Below are 17,460 nucleotides of genomic sequence, written 5' to 3' on the forward strand. Positions count from 1 at the left end.
GAAAACCAGTGCAAAGTCGAGTTTGAGCACCCCTGAAAGGTACAAGACTCTGGTGAAAAAAAAATAACAGAGGAGTTGAGGGAGAAATATTATCAGCGAATGATGCAAATAAAGGTTAACAAAGAAGAGACAACCAATGAATTTGAAACGATATTCATGTTGGACCACAAAGCACATTTAGAGGGGGGTAGATGCGACTTCTTATCTCTAACACTCGGACAAGACGTAGAAAATACTGAGCTTGTTTGGAATGCTAGGAATTAGAATTCACTCAAGAGTTGAATTATGGTTCTTGCTTTGGAACAACTAAAAATGAATGATTTGAATTCCTTTGAGAATTCCAATTTCCATTTTTCCTCCATTTGTAAATCAGACAAAAAAGGGTCTGATTTCCAAATCAACTCTCACACTCTTTAAACTTGAATTATATTCTATTAATATATTATAGTTATTCCAAATCATGAAATTGAATTTCAAATAGAAATTAATTCTTTTCTTAAAGGAAATAGAATTCTTTTCTCATGTTAAATGGTTTCCAAACAAGCTCTAAATTCTTCGGCTATTACATTAACATTAATGATTTTTCTAAAAAGTTATATTCTTATATATCTAATAAATTTTTGTCCTATAGGTGGTCTTTGCAATGCGTATGGTTCTCAACAACAGAAAATGTCGCAAATTTGATGAAGAAATATATTGCATGCTGACAGATATTATGGTAAGTCAAATTTTTTATTCCTTAAGTAATTTCGGTTCATTTCTTAGATTAATTGAGGTTCATTTGAATCCAAAAATAAATTTAATGTATTTTGGTTGATAATTGAGTCTTTATGACTGCTTGTTCAAATATGAACTAATTTCAGTTCATTTCTTAGTTTGATTGAGGTTCATTTGAATCTAGAAATGAATTCGATGTGTTTTTATTGATGATTGAGTCTTCATGATTGTTTGTTCAAATCTGAACTAATTTTGATTCATTTGAATCCAGAAATAAATTTGATGTGTTTTTGTTGATGATAGAGTCTTTATGATTTCTTGTTCAAATCTGAACTAATTTCGATTTATTTGTGATTTAACTGAGGTTCACTTGATGCTGCTAATAAGTATTAACCAAATTTGTTATTCCTTAAGAAATTTGGTTCGTTTATTTGTTTATTTTGGTTCATTTTGCAGAATTTAATGTTGGGGAAGCACAAAGATAAATACATTGATCCAAACACTAAGAAGGCCTACCGGATCCATGAATTTGAGGACTACCTGCCAAAAAAAAAAACTGGCATCGCATCTATTTGTAAGTTGTGATTTCTAAAACTTTTTTAATAATTCTGTCGTTTGCTATCATTTAGACTGAAATATTCTATCCTTTTTTCAAACTTCAACTGTTTGCATTAGTTTGCCATGGAGGCTATTGATGGTTGTGGATTGGTGATGTTAAGAAGAAGGCCTTCCATGTGCTTGACCCCATCAGATATACCTGAAGAAAGAATAGCTTTGAACAAATTTGTTGTAAGTTATTTACATAATACATATTTTTGTTGTAAATTATCTCTTATTTCTAGCCATTATCAATCACTCCTTGTGCCTGATTGAGCATTGTTTGTGGGATTGGTTTCATTCAATTATTACTGAATTGAAGTGCACCTTTTGTATTATTTTCAGGGCTTAATAGTATCCTAGATGAGGGTCTATGCTAGGACAGAACCTTTAGTGGACAACGAAGAGGGTGTTGAAGTACCATATATTACGATCAGCAGTCAACGAACATCCTAGAAATCTTTCTTTGCTATAGAACTGTTATTAATATGTTTTACTATAATTTTCTGTGCCTCTCCTATTAATCATATTTTACTTTCTTATTTCTTTCTTAGTTATGATTACGGGATATATGTGATGAAATGACTAGAAATAATTGATCCTGAAAGAATCAAAAATAGAAAATATAAATGTAAAAACTGAAAACAGGTAAGTAATTTCTAAATTAATAAGTTTTAGTTCATTTCTTATTTCAGTTGAGTTCAAATTAAGTAATTTTTTTCAATCGAATTGTAGGAAGAAGTAGATGTCTTCAGGCGGGAATATGGTCTAATCATTCTCTTGGACAAGGTAAATAAATTAAGACAAAGTCATTGAGGCATCTAAAGCAATAAGAATCTCAAAGTCATCCGCTGCCCTCTCAAGTCCTTTTTGTAAATTCTCATCTGGGATATAGAAAGTAAATAGGTTCAATCTTTGACTCGTCGTAAGAAATTTTAATTAACACTAATTTGTAAGAAATTGTAAAGAGGCAAACACTTCTTTGACTCGTTGTAAATGTAATATATATATTTGAAAATCTTTTCTTAAATTCCTTTTGATTCATTTGTTAGAAATGCCCCCACTGTATTGAGATCACATTAATTTCAATGAATCTAGATTCACACTGAATAGGTTGAATGTATTTATCAAACCTCAAGATTGACAAAAAACACAAATGAACAAAATTTTTTACACAAAATGAACCGAAAAATGAACCCTCATTATATGACTATTCAATTTCAAAAACACCTAAACTATTTGCCATAACACAATTGCAGAAGCTAATAAGAAAAACCAAAAAGTGACTATTCAATAAAGCATAACATAAATAAAAAATTAACTCTCATTATATGACTATAACTCAAATGAATCGAAATTTAGTCATACATGAATCGAAATGTATTCTAATAAACACCAAAACTTCTATAATCCTCTTCGGGATAATTTATATCCCGTGCATGATAAAGACTGGAGCTTGACTGAATCATTGATCCACCATCTAAAAGGTTCAACTAAAAAAAGAAAATAAATCATATATTAGCAAAATGTACAACATATTTTTCACTTATCAAAAGCAAATCAATGTTACCTTGTTTAGAGCTGGTTTTTTCTTTTTCTTGATTGCATTTGGTGATCTTTTTTTTCCATATTTGATCACAGTCTATTCTTGGGATGTCCTCTTGTTCTAACACATGGGGGCTTTGAAGGTCGTTAACATCATTCAACGTAGCATCTTCGTGAGATAACGAACATTTACCTTTACTTTTCGCTTGATATTCTTGCATTTCAGCCATGACATTATCAAAAGTTCGGTGCAGAATTTCAATCAACTCCTTAGATTATGACTCAAATTCATAAATATTGTGCGACTGAAACATCAAATCGTCAAACCTCTTGTTTCTTGGCTCCAATAGAGGCTTGTCTTGGCTGCTCTTGATATGTGTATGCATCCTCTTTACTTCTTACTCCAGCGTTCTAATATATATTTCGGTGCCACTTTATCTACTCGCTTAAAGCTTAAGGCACTCAGAGAATGACGACACAATATACCCCTTGACTCAAATAACAAGCACTGGCACTTTACTTTGCATGATATTGCGTTGTGCAACAACAAACTTGTCAAATGTTAAGTTAGAAACCTGCTCTACAACTTCATATGCCGTAAAACTTAGAGTGGAATGCATTGATCTTGTGATGCAATTCACCTTTTCTTTGAATTGTGCTTGAACTTTCCTTAACTTTTCGTGAGTATACACGTACTAAAATTGAGCCTCTATTGGTGATTTTGTTGCACATGGTATCACGGTGTGAAAATCTACAGCATCAAATTCTCTCTCTCTTTGCTCTCTGCTTCCTAGGAAATTATAATATTGCTTCATAAATTGAATCAAGGAGCTATTGCGTGTGATAAACTTGTTAAAAAAATATGCATGCTCTCGTTCCTTTGTGTGATTCTCATCCCGGCCTAAAAGTGGTGATCGAGATAAACTGAAATCCATAAATGACGATCTTCGTATAGCTCTGCAAAATGGGACACAATTCAAAAATCAAACGTGAAAATGAATCGATAGTTATACCCCATTCGAACCGAAAAATAACAACATCAATTAATTTGAATGAAACCGCGGTTACCTGAAAGTCACTTATTGCCTCCAACACCATACTTCGTGAGAAAATCATTCCAATTTCTGTCAAATGCATCTTTTGTAAATGAGTTCCAAATAACATAACTCATCTCTTGTTCAATTTCTTCATGTCGCTTGTAGCTATTTAATTTTCTTGGGATCTTTTTCATGATATGCCAAATACACCACTGATGAATTATTGTTGGCATACAGGTCTTAATAGCCCTTTACATTGATGCGTATTGATCCGTAAGAATCCATTTTTATGCCTTTCCTCCCATGCAACGAAGCCAACATTCGAATAACCATTTGAATAACTGGATATCCTCATTTTTCATCAAAGCACATCCGAGAAGTGTCGACTGACCGTGGTGATTCACACCGACAAAAGAACCAAAAACCAAATTGTATCTGCAAAATGGACACCAACAGTTATGAACCAAAATTTGTTAGCCTTATGAACCGAATACTATATCTATCACAGTGAACCGAATACCTGTTTGTGTTGTAAGTGGTATCAAATGAAACAACATATCTAAAATACTCATATGCATCCCTGCTTCTTGCATCGGCCCAAAATGCATTTTTGATAGAGTGATCAACTTCAAGGTTAAGCTCAAAAAAGAAATTTTGATTCTTCTCTTCATTCTTAATAAGTACTTGCCAAATTCTTTGGCATCATCTTGTTCGAAAACATTCTGTACTTCCCTTGTAATGAAATTCCTCACATTTTTTCAAGAAAACTTAGTTTGTGATGACCGCCCGCTGCTGCTACAAATGACTGATATGTTTTACTCAGTCTGATTTCGACTTCCTCGTTATTTTCAATGGTACGACAAACAAACATGCTCATTTCCCTATGTTATTTAAGCATCTCTACTCGATATGGACAACAAGGGTGTAAATGATTCATAACAACTTTAGAAATTATCCAAAGACCAACGTCCTTCAATATATATACATAAATCCTGGCTGGACAGTTTATTCCTGCTTAGGGGTTTGTCTTCAGAGTTGGAAATATCTTGAATTTCCACTTCTCCTCTGTATTACATGTAATTAGTTTATTCTTAATTTCATCTTCCTTTCGAGTTGTGTTCCTTATTTTCGTAGAAAAACTAGCAAGTTTGGAATAATCTTTGTAGAACTTTCCAGCTTCTTCAAGTGTCTTGAAAGTCACCCAATATTTGGGACAAATTGTTCATCAACAACACACTTGGAGTATAAAATGAACTGAAAAATATTGTCATAATAAGACCATTGTGTAAGAACCAATGAACTGAAACATGTACATTCTGTAAATTCAGAAACTCTTGCATTCTATCCAAATTCTATTCATTATCGCTTTATTCAATTGCATTCCATTCCATTCAATTCAAAATTGTTGAAGAATGAACCGAAATACTATCATAAGAAGACCATTGTGTAATAACAAATGAACAAAAAATTATCCATTATATAAATTCAAATTCAGAAATACATGCGTTCTTGAATGAACCAAAAATATTAACAAAACAAAACTATTGTATAATACTAAATGAACCGAAAATCCGTGTTCATAAACAACACTGGATTTAGCAATTGCATTTTATTCCATTCAATTCAAAATTGAATAATCCAAATCTTGTCCACTTGATTCAATTTAGAAGAATAATCCAAATCGCTCTTATTTAACTGATTTGAACTTGAATCATTCATTGTTTTGATACGCTATTCAAATACAGATCGAAATCTAAAAACAATGAAAACAAATAAATGAGGTTTTACGTTAAAAAAACGAAGAAGAAAATGAAGAAGAAAATCAAAGAAGAAGATAAGTTTTACGTTGAAGATGAAACTTTACGTTGATGTTTATGTTAAAAGTCTATTATGAAAGTATGAGAGAAAAAATTTACACTGAAAGGTGGCGCAGCGCGTGAAGAAAAATAACTTGGTTGAACTTGATTAGGAAAATTACATAGATACAGAGCATTATTGTATTCAAAAACTAATTGTTAGTAATGAACATAACTTCAAAACTTTGTTACATACGAGATTGAAACTTTCCAATTTTTTTTATTTTTATCTGATGGAATAAAGTATGCTTTTTTATTATATATTTCATAAATAAAATATAAAAAATATTAAAAAATTAAATATCACATTTTATGTTTTTAATTTAAAAAAATTGAGAAGATTCTCATATAATATTGATGTGGAAGAATTAAACATAATAGATCTTAATAAAAACATAAGATGCATTATTATAGAATTTGAGTGATGAAATATGTGATTTCAGTGGAGAAACATGGACCCAAATCGGGTGGATAGTTTAAAAAAGGAATTCGTTGAAGAGATGGTATTGGAAATTTCAGTTGGACGATTGAATATAAATGAGTTAATAGTCAAAACCGTCCCTAAAAGATACCTCGATCTCTATTTTCGTCCCCGAAAGATAAAATTAATCAAATTCGTCCTCCAAAGATATCTTACTTGGTCACGTTCGTCCTTCCGTCATCTCCGTAGCTGAGTTGGCAAACGGCCACTGACGTGGACCGTTAACTGCCAATGTGGCAACCAAAACGATTCCGTTTTGGTAGAAGGCTCTCCTAGCCTTGAAACGTCGTCGTTTTGTCTTCAGAAGAGAGATTCAAACGTTGCAAACTTTACCCCCGTTTTGTCTTCTCTTTTGTTTACATTGGCCATCTTTACCAGGCACAGTAGCATGAGTGAGACTTATAATCATGATAGTGAAATTTCTTTCTGTATTAAGAACTAATATTAAAACTTGGCATAATGTTAGGTGTTCCAGGTTGGTGATCCTTATCTTAGGATGAGTTGAAGCCATCATCAAGAGGAATTCCTGCTATTTCTGAGGAAGAGTGGAAGTTGCAGACTGTCTATTTGTAAAAAGTACTGACTGAAAATGGATATTGATGAAACTAAGAGAGTAGTTATGGCAAAATCAGTTGCTTCAAGGCCTAATTGTTCTACTTTTATATCTTTCTCTGAGCTTCTTGCAGGTGCCATTAATGGTTCATCACCCCAAATTGAATCTTTTCAGGCAACAGTTTCTGCCATTAGACCAAAGACAGTGAGGTTCAAGTCACCACCACATTTCGGAGCCTAATATAGCACAACTTTCTCCTTGAGATTTAGCAAATAGGGTTTTATTTCACAAAATTTAAAAATCACAAGAAATCTAATTGGGAATTGGAACCTGATTTTCCAATGGAGTCAACCAAAGAACAACACGGATTACTGCACCAGATCCTACCCCCGCGCCTTGAAGATGCAGGCCTCGAAGATTGTGCTCTTCCGCCTGAATCCATCCAACAAGCATTCCTTAAAGCAACCGCTGCCGTGAAGTCCGCCGCCGCGATTTTCTCCGATGACGATGATGAGACCGCCGGAGATTGCGTCAACGACCCGTGGCCAGCCGCAGCCGAGGGAACCTCCGATGCTGTGATTGGGATCGAGCCGGAGAACGAGCTGCCCGGAGCATGTGCCGTCGAGAAAGGATGCGAAGAAGGTGGCGACGAGGTGAAGGTCTCTGGTGGTAGCAGCTGCGAAGTGGAGGAGGTTGTGGACGAAATTGTGGTTGGAGAAGGAGCTAAATTGTGGAGAAGGTGAAGAAGAACCTTGCATTGATGAATTGCAAGGCTTGGGAATTGAAGATGATGCAAAGAAGAATAAGAAGAAAAACTGTGAAGAAGAAGAGAAGAAACCTACTTTAACTGAAGGCTATGTATGAAATGCTGAAAGTTGAAATTTCCTTCGAATTTTGTTCTGGATAGCCCTGGTTTTTTCATCATATCAGCCATGAAAGATTCGGAACTAATCTGAGCTCTGATCTTTATCGTTGAATTTGGGATTAGGGTTTATCCACTTCAAGGACTAATTTGACGCCTAAAACAAGACTTATCTGGTCAGCAACATGGTATAGCTTGGCATTTGCCACCTTGGCAGTTAACGGCCCACATCAGCGGACGTTTGCTAACTCAGCTATGGACATGATGGAAGGACGAACGTGACCAGGTAGAGTATCTTTCGGGATGAATTTGATTAATTTTATCTTTCGGGGACGAAAATGGAGATCGAGGTATATTTCAGGGACGATTTTGACTATTAACTCATAATTAAGGAAGTGAGAAAACAATCTTATAAAATGAAGAGATTTATAAAATAATAAAATAAAGTATTAATTAGAGTTGAATTTATAATTTTTATTATTTGTGAGTTCTATTGAATTTAAAATTTTTAAAATAAAAAATTAATAAAATAATAAAGTAAAAAATTAATCACTACTAAATTTATAATTTTTATCATTTAAAGATTTTATTATTTTAAATTAAATCTTACTATATTGATTTAAGAGTTTAGACTCTCAAATTTTTGCTTTATCAATTTTTTCATTTTAAAAAAAATTTGATATAAAAAATGCACTTAGGAATAAAAAATAAAGAGGTGACTAATGAAAAAGAAATTATGGTCTAATTTGCTGATATTTTTTAATATCTAAATTTCATTGTATTTAGTTTTGTGTTGGTATTCTATTTTTCTTATTTCTATGTTTTATTTTGTTGTGTTGAATTTTTTTTATATCACCAAGCTTGGTTTTGAACTTTGCTTTTCACAAGCCCTTGCTAAGCATAATAAAAGAAAAGGAAAGAAGAAAACAGATATGTTGAGGTTAGATGGATGAAGAGTAAAATATTAAAATTCAAGAACATATGAGATTCTTTTATCATTTTAAACAAATAAAACATGGAGTATTATTTATAATTGTTTTAAGGATAGGTATCACTGTATCAGTAGCCTTCTCATTGACAATGTCACTGAATTCGGGTGCTTATCATGGTCTTCTCATAAGTTTGGTCTACCAGATTATGAATACATTAAAAATTAATTATTTATATAAAATATAAAATATACATTAAAGTATATAAAAAATAATATTATAATAATTAATTTAGTAGTTTTGTATCCAAAGACATAAATAGGGACATAAATAAATAGAGATATTGTGTCAAAGACATTGAATTAGTATATTTTGTTTCTATCTTGAGAAAAAAAATACTGAGACACTAACGAGAGACACAATTTATTTTTTATTTTTTATTATTTTATTAATTTTTTATAACTATACTTTTTATTATTATATATTTTTTAAATTTTTTGACTAAAAAATTAAAATAAATTAGATTTTTATAATTTGTTTTAGTTTATCACCAAATAAATATTTCTGTTGTTTATATTGGTGGCTACTCCAATAAAAATTTTATCATTATCATCATGTGAAAATATTTTATTTTGACCATTAAATAATAAATTGTAAGACTTGATTTTTATATATTATAAAAATATTATTTTTATTTAAAATATAATCAAACAAATAAGTTACATTTTTTAAGGCATCTTTATTGAAGTAGTTGCCTATTTTTATTTTGTCTTGAGCTGTTGTCTCTTTGATTAATAATTGTCCCCCACACAATCAGCCTTTTATTAATTCAGGGTCTCTTAGCTTTGGATTGGCAAGCTCATGTCTCTCGTGTATTGAGTCGTCTAAATGCCTCTTAGCCTTTTTTTTTATTATTTCCCTCGATGGCATATGTTTAGTTTTAGTTAGTCAGTTTGTTTTTTTTTTTTTTTTTTTTTATATAAAAAATATCATGAGAGCACTGTTATGAATGTAATATAATAAAAAAAAAAGATTAAATACAATTTTGGTCCTAAAATATAAATTGAAAATTTTGTTTGTTTCTAACTTTTTTTCGTTCCTAAAATTCAACATAATTTTAAAATTGTCCTTTTGCTTAAAATTTTGGATTAAATTATACCTAACAAAAAATTATAAAATTAAAAAAAAAAAGAACATAGAAGTCGTTAATGAAAAAAAAAACTACAAAAAAACTATTAATGAAACACCAACAACAAAAACACACAATATTCAACAACATAGTATTCAAATTCAAGAATAACATCTCTTCTTCATCACAGCATTAACAACAATAATAGAATCAGAAGTAAAAACAGAAGAAACAGAAGCAGAAACAACGACGACGAGCGTGAAATAGCGTCGAACACGCGAGGAACAGTGATGACAGCGAAAAGTAGCGATAATAGCGACTCTGTCTTCTCCACGATGTCGTTTCCACCACGCCCACTCATGGACTTGCTCCTCCACGAACGGTTTTAAATCTCCTCTTCTTCCCTTCTTTGGTGGCGATTTCAGAGTACAGAGGCAACGGCGGCAACGCGGCGGTTCCAACAAGCTCGTGCACTCTCTATGTCTCTTTCCCTCTCTTCCCCACATTCTCCTTCTCTTCTCAATCTCTCATTTCTTTCTTTCTTCATTTCAAAAAAATGATGTGATGAAAGATATTTTGGTCCAAAAGACGATTTTAAAACTATGTTGAGCTTTAGGGACGATTTTGTATGCAAAAAAAAAGTCGGAGACGAAAAAAAATTTCAGCCTATACCTTAAAGAACAAAATCGGACTTAACTAAAAAATATCATGAGAGCAATGTTATGAATGCTTTAATTATATCACGAGACGAAATTTGTTCTTAATTCCCAGATTTCCTTAAGAGAGACGTGTCCCAGCTCTGCTATCTATCTTCTCATCCTTCCCAGCTCTTGGTATTCATCAGAAGCATCCTTTAAGATTCTGTGGAACTTCTTACATATCTCCATTATGTTGAAAAGAGCATAATATAAACTCAAAAAGCTTCTTAAATATCCTCCTTACTACATGAAGTAAAAGGTACAAACTTTCAAAAAATGTTAGATAACAAAACACATCTCTTAAGATGATTAATCAGTCCTCTTTTTGTAAATCCATCAAAAGAGACTGTGTGGAGTGGTTAGCATGTATTTGGTGAGAACGATGCCTATATTCTCTCTTCTTGGATTCTTCTTTCTTCCCTTTCCTGAATTTTTTCTCTATACTTGCTCGCATGCTGCACTGGCTTCAACTATTCACACTGCTACTCATCAATTCCGCAAAATTAAAGCACCATAAATAATTCCAGTGCAATGAGGTTTTTGATTTACCCATTCTGAACATATCTATCCCTCTGTTCCTTAAATATAATTCACTATACTTTCAATCTTATATCAACTGGAAGCAATCTGATGGTGCTTTGAAAGTTCTACTTGCCGGCGACCCAAATAGAATGCTGTGATTATCCACAACATACAAACCTGGTTTAGAGAAAGAAATAATGTTCATCGAATCTTGCCTACATACACGAAATATAAAACACGAAAAAGGGCATTTGCGAAACAGTTGAGTAATATTTTAGACAGAGACATGAAGAATCACAAGTTTAGACATACAGGCAAAGCATAAAGGGAAACGGTTGATGGTTTCCCCTTGAGAGTACCAAAAAGTATTTTGTACATTCCAGCTGCTGCAGCATCTCCAAGTCTTTGAACCAACACATCGATGCATATCTGCATCAGGATATAGTCAGTTGAGTGTTTTGTCTTGACAAAATTCATTCAGTCAATTGTTGGCCAATTGAATTTTGTGTAAATTGTAATGGTATTGCAGGGAAACCATTGGTTGAACCTAAAGTGAAAAATATGGAACTTGACTATTTGAATGTGATTCTACAAGCATAAACAAGACAATCAGGAGAGAAGGGAAGATGACAGAAAAGAGAAGAGCATACTTTGGCTTTGTACTTCTCATCCTGTGAAACAACAGTAAATAAAAGTTCTCTTCCAGGCCTTGTCACAACATATGTAACAACCTGCAGAGTCATAGAATATGAACAGAAAATTCACATAATCTTAAAGATGACAGTTAATCAACAATGTGCTGCCATAGAGTAACAGGTTGCAGTTATGTATTTCGTTGCAAGATATCAAGATGAATCTAAGAAACAAAGCATTTCCAACTCTTATTTCTGCTCTTAAAGTAATGAAAAATACTTCAAAGTTGCAGAGGATAACCTTTCTTAATGTTTCACAAGTGGCAACAACCAGCCAGTCCGGCCAAACAGCTAGAGCAACTAAATTTAAAAGGCCAATAAAAGGTGCAGAGCATATAGCTATAGTCACCCCAGCAACAGTAAGAATGCGCCCCTGTATTACAATAAAAATATATGTACTTTTAAAATGAGCAGAAATGCAACCGAAATACTGACATTATAACAAGACAAACAAATAATTCAAAAAATGAACAATTAAGCGAATCACTGGACTGAGTGCATGGATGAGTCTGTTAGAGTGTTTAACTAGAACCAGGAGTCCAGGATTTTGTTGAGCAAGACTCCGATGATGATCTGATTTTGGTGAACTAGCAAAGGAAAATGAGAAGTGTAGAAGAATGGTCAAAGACAAGGCTGTTGGTGGAGTTTTATATTTCTGAAGATGAAGAATGAAGGAGAACTGGAATTGAAGAGTTAAAGATTAAGAGAATAAATGGGAGTTTGCCTAAGCAATAGTTGCGATCACCTTGTGTGATGTGGTTGAGATTACATAGACTTAACATGTTATACTCCTTTAGTTTTCCTTGAGTTTTTCTGAGTTATTGTGATTTTTCATCAAGTAAACATCATGTTGTTTTGAGTCTCCTAGATGTAACTAGGAGGGCCCAAGTATCACTTGAGTTAAATATCAAACTGTTCTAACAGGCTACTTATTGATAGAATATTAGAAATTGGCACAGCCTATCCTATCATATAATATATTTTTAAAATATTAGTTTATTGAACTTGTGGTGACACAGTTTGAGCAGTTTTTACCTAGGAGAAGAAATCTATCCAAAATAGAAAACTCCCCACTCTCTTAACATATCTAGAGATAAATGACCTTTAGAAGATCATACACATATGTGCTTTAAACCAAATAGGGCCCATCTCTAATCTTATTCCACAAAATATACTACTTTGGAAATTAAGTCACAAAGATATGAGAATTGCACTCCTAATAAATACAAAAAACAGCAGGATAAACGGTGCATTGCAACAAAGTTATTATTCATATTTTTATTAGGAAAAGCTTCAAACTCCACTCAAGAGAAAGTTTAAATAAAGACCCAGCAGAAAATCAGCAGACATTTTCGAAACAGCTTACCGTCATGGACAGCTGCCCAACAAGGATAAAAGTAGCAATAAAGCTATTTATCTCTGCAAACATTTTTCTTCTTCCCAGAGAGCTTGTAACTGTAGTGGCAATCACACTTACTTTCTGCAATCACAGATGGGAAAACTTCAGCAGCAAGTATAGATTGTATGGCTTTCAAAAAGTCATCCTTAAACATGTAGCAAAAATTACTGTTTTGGAGGGCCCATACATAAAAAAAACTAACAGTTATTCAGTTTAAATGAGTGAGAGAATTGTGTAGATTGACATTCATATTCTTGTAGGATGTTTGCAGCAGATAAATGGAGTTATCAACCAGTAAAAGCTAAGAAACGCCTAATCAATATCATTGCAGCTTCTCAATCCAAGTGCAAAAATTTCAAATGTCCCTGTCAAGCTGGAGGTGATTGAGCTTTCAGCTCCTTACAAAAAGACCAGGCCAAATAATGACATATCCAGTTAACAACAGTCTATTTGATCAGAGTCTAAAATAGACAATTCAGATCTAAATCAAACCAAGCAGCAGGAAAATGTGGTAACCACATGACAGAACTGACATTGATCGAAACAACTGACAAAATTGACAGAGTAGAGAGAATCTGCAAGAAGAGTTCGTTCTTAATCTGAGATGTTATTGAATCAACTGAATGAGAAATATAAAATCATGTATTTAAATGCAGAGATTGAAAATATGCATATAACTATTCTAGGGATAGTTTAGGGAATCCCAACATAATTCAGTTACTGCCAACTGTGGCAGTTATCCTAGCTGACATAGGTGTGAACTAGTCTAAACTAGCTTAGCCCACTATAGTAGAAACCACTAGTTATTTATTAGAACTCTATAAACAATTTTGATACTCTCTAGTCTCTTCCATGAAATCCAGATCCCCAACATATATGATTTTTGAAATGACACTAAACAGCAAAACAGTTGAAAACTAACAAGGCAATAATAAAAACCAATAACAAATATTATGTTGTTACTCAAGCATTCAGTATATATAATAGTTTGCTTCTTTAAGTCATCTTTCAGATTTTTCTATTTCTTTATTATGTCCTCTAGAGAACTTGAATTTTAGAAAACTTGAATCTTAGAGAACTACAAGGAGAAAACAACGACAGTAGAATTTAAACATAGCAATATAGATTTACCATTCAGCTATGATAGAATTGCTGTTAATGAAATTGAATACCAAGGATTGTATCACAGGTGCAAAATTACATTACCTGAAAGTAGAAGAATGAAGAGATAACTGCACTCAGCCAGATGAACAATGATACATGCAACAGGTAAGTTGATGATAGTATAAGCCACAATCCATCAAATATAGGCCAAATTTGAAGTCTCACTAAAGAAGTAGATGACTTTGGAGAAGCTCTAACAGTATCTTCACTCTTCTCATCGGCTCCATTTTCATGGTTGGAATCAGATTCTCTATATTAAATCCAAATGAATATCTAATTATGATCTTATATTCGTGTTGCCTTGCACTATACATTTTTCTAAAAGAAAAACAATTTACCTTGAAAAATACTTTTACAGGTACATGCAATCCAAGATATGCCTAAGTGCGTCTTTGTTGCTATCTACCAGTTCTGATTTGCAAAATGTAACTAGAATTCCTATAACATTTGGTACTTTTTAGATTTAAATATTCTCTTACCGTCACTATTCCCAATTTTTTATTTTGTTAGGGATTAAGTCAATTCTCCATTTTTTATACTAATTTGCTTTTTTTTTTTTTAACAGTAATTGGGTTGATTTTTATATTGACAATAATGCTAATGAAGTTTGTTTGTTTGTTTGTTTTTTTTTTTTTTGCAATCTGTAAGAGACTACATTGTTTGAATGATGTTTAGACTCTATTCCTTGATTGATGTAAGTGAGAACTCTTCATGAGTTATGTACATAGGGTGTGGACTCTAACGGGAAATGGTTCTCTTCTGAATACAATCATAGATAGTAGAAAAAATTATTTTATCTGGATAACAATACAAGCAAAGGAAGGGGGGAAATCATATGAACACCTTTATCAAGTTAATAGTTTTCTTTGAATAAAGTAATACATTAACTTTCATGGAAATAGGGATGTCTAGTTCTAGAGGCTGGACACTTCCTCAAGGTCCTATTTTCCCTCTAGATAAAATAAGGTATATAGCACATTAATTATGGAAAATTAAATTCTTCCCAGTTCTCATTCACGTGACTATGAAGAAAAGAATATATGGTTCACCTCATAGGAGTCAATTCCTCTTCAGCATTAGATGAATTACAATTTATCCCTCTTGATGTCCTTGCTGCAAATTCCAATAGTAATGCAGCAAACAATAGCAAGACTGCAATTGAAGAAACTTACATTAATGCAAGGAAAAGCTAAAAGAGAAAGGTGTCAATGGACTGTAAAGGTACATGCATACTTACATGGCCCGACAAAAGCCATTCCTGTAGCAAAAAGAGACCCGAAAAGTTGTCCAAGTGTAGCACCAGCCCCAACAAATCCAAATAATCTCGAACCTGACTGAACACAGGGCAAGTTAAATGAGCGCTGAATAACTAGACTGTGTTGAAAAATAATGTATCTATAAACAAACCTCACTGTCCATCACATCAATTACCCTTGCCCAAGTTGAAGAAATTGTGATTAGATTAAGCAAAGCAACCTTCAGAAAAGTATAAACTAGATCAAAACAATGTCTATTAAAGCATGCTTGCAGCAGAAAGAAGTCAAATTATACATTAGAACATAAAATAGTAAATATAATTATCATTGTTATATAATATATACCCAAAGAAACAATCCAATTCGGACTGAGATATAGAACCATCCATGGCTATCCCAACCTAATGGAGGTGTAGGACTGCCTTGATCACCAATCTTCCCATCTTGCTCTGAGGAATATGTCGAAGTAGTAGACTCCTGAGAACAAAACCCTAATTTAACACAATCAAATATAAATAATACTGAAGTGAACAAGAAGTTCAGAACGAAACATTGGTCAGCTATCTTATTGGCTTACTATCAATTTAGATGTTGATGAGGAGCGCCACAAAAAAAAGAAGACTATGAGTGATATGCTAAAGAACCTGTGTATTGAAACCAATGCCTGTAATACAAAGGAGAACCATTGCAGCATCACATCCAAGCAAACTTAAATTAATAACTATCATATACCATTTTCGATCATTTTATATGATAAAAATGACTAATACTTAAAAAAATTAAATATGGAAGCATGTTTTCTAGTGATAATGATTTTCCCAGAGTATAATTACACCATTGGTCACCCATTGATATATGCATTAAGTTAGGCAGCATAAAATACACCATTACATATCTATTGCACCAAAATTTCAAGTAACTATCTAATTTCTTTTGTCCTCTAGGGTTTCATCACACCTCACTCATAGTACTCCCCTGCATACAAAGCTTCTCATATCCTCAAACTCCAACACTGTCGAAGCCCTTTGATCACCAACATCAGGCTCACTTACAAGTTACAATTTGAGTCAGCCATTGTGGTGGTTTATTTTCGTATTTTGTGCTATTTAACTGGCTATTATAGCTCCAAGTTCAAGATACCACTCTAAAATTCCCTCACATATAACAGGTTACGATCAAAATGTCATAGAGCGATATTTAAAATCTTAAGAGGAATTAAAAACGAACTATTGGCCGTGCATCAGGGGGAAATGTTCAATTAAGTTGCTCAAAATTATGCGAATAAGATGAGTGCATGAATAATAAGATGAATTATGAGAATTCAGTCCAAGATATCCTAATGATGAGTAGAAAGAATAAAATACATGTAAAAATTCAAGAGTACCTTGTTTTTTGAAAGATTAGGGAGAGAAAATATGAGAGATGAAACGGGTGCGGCAATGAGTGTGAGCACCAAAGACCCAACGAATAAACCTGGTAGATTCGATAAGCCCAACGAGATAGCACCCTCGTCTCGCAAAGGAAGAACCACAAAATACGCACTCAAAATCTGCACCAAAAAATAAAACAAAAAACTGTATCAAACGAAGAAGCAGAAGCGTGCGAGCTGTCACAGTAGTTGAATTTTGAAGTTCAGTGCAGAGAAACTCACGAAGAAGAAGCAGAAGAAGGAGTGAAGCAGAGCAGAGGTCTCGTGCGGGTGCACCGTAACGAACACGGAGACGAGCGCATCCAACCGAGACCGCCCCATCGCGTTTTGGATCGGAAAAAAATAAGAACACACCAAAAAATAAAAAATCGAAGAAGATCAAACTTAACGAACACCCTCTCAGGTCAAAACTCAAAAGTCTTCGTTTGCACGTGCAACAATAAAAACAGAACACCGATAGAGAATAATGTGCAGTAGCACTATATAATAACCAAAAATTCAAATACAATCCAACGGTTAACATAAATCCACGTGAACTTTCCTTTTTACATGAAGCGCACCGTAACAGAAGCGTTCCACACTAGAATCGTCTAC

The 17,460-nt window shown here is 33.2% G+C and overlaps 1 protein-coding gene and 1 pseudogene across 3 annotated transcripts; one reads left to right on the forward strand and one right to left on the reverse strand.

Annotated features, from left to right (window-relative positions):
* The first annotated feature begins 7,127 nt into the window (after positions 1-7,127).
* LOC107647549 (uncharacterized) lies at positions 7,128-7,650 on the forward strand (annotated as a pseudogene).
* Positions 7,651-10,614: 2,964 nt separating this feature from the next.
* On the reverse strand, positions 10,615-17,384 carry LOC107605214 (TLC ATP/ADP transporter). 3 transcript variants are annotated; one of them, XM_016307000.3, is made up of 13 exons: positions 17,089-17,384; positions 16,822-16,986; positions 16,015-16,101; positions 15,783-15,914; positions 15,589-15,657; positions 15,419-15,515; positions 15,231-15,333; positions 14,224-14,431; positions 12,985-13,098; positions 11,860-11,991; positions 11,577-11,657; positions 11,239-11,355; positions 10,615-11,103 (listed from the first exon to the last, which is right to left on the reverse strand). In XM_016307000.3, the coding sequence occupies exons 1-13, from the start codon at positions 17,185-17,187 to the stop codon at positions 11,017-11,019; spliced, it is 1,491 nt and encodes a 496-aa protein (XP_016162486.1). In that variant the 5' UTR covers positions 17,188-17,384; the 3' UTR covers positions 10,615-11,016. The 3 variants fall into 3 exon arrangements, with proteins under 3 accessions (XP_016162486.1, XP_016162488.1, XP_088346272.1); XM_016307002.3 differs by having other exon boundaries at positions 10,615-11,078; positions 17,089-17,257; XM_088490146.1 differs by having other exon boundaries at positions 15,613-15,657; positions 17,089-17,256.
* Between the last annotated feature and the right edge of the window lie 76 nt (positions 17,385-17,460).

The sequence above is a fragment of the Arachis ipaensis genome, chromosome B6, assembly GCF_059453495.1.
Source record: "Arachis ipaensis isolate K30076 ecotype BB chromosome B6, ASM5945349v1, whole genome shotgun sequence".
NCBI lineage: Eukaryota > Viridiplantae > Streptophyta > Magnoliopsida > Fabales > Fabaceae > Arachis > Arachis ipaensis.

Coding starts and splice junctions, on each gene's coding strand:
- LOC107605214 (XM_016307000.3), bottom strand. CDS start 17,187: ATGGGGCGGTCTCGGTTGGATGCGCTCGTCTCCGTGTTCGTTACGGTG. Junction 15,915..16,014: donor CATCAACATCTAAATTGATA/GTAAGCCAATAA, acceptor TTTTGTTCTCAG/GAGTCTACTACTTCGACATA. Junction 11,356..11,576: donor ATGAGAAGTACAAAGCCAAA/GTATGCTCTTCT, acceptor ATCCTGATGCAG/ATATGCATCGATGTGTTGGT.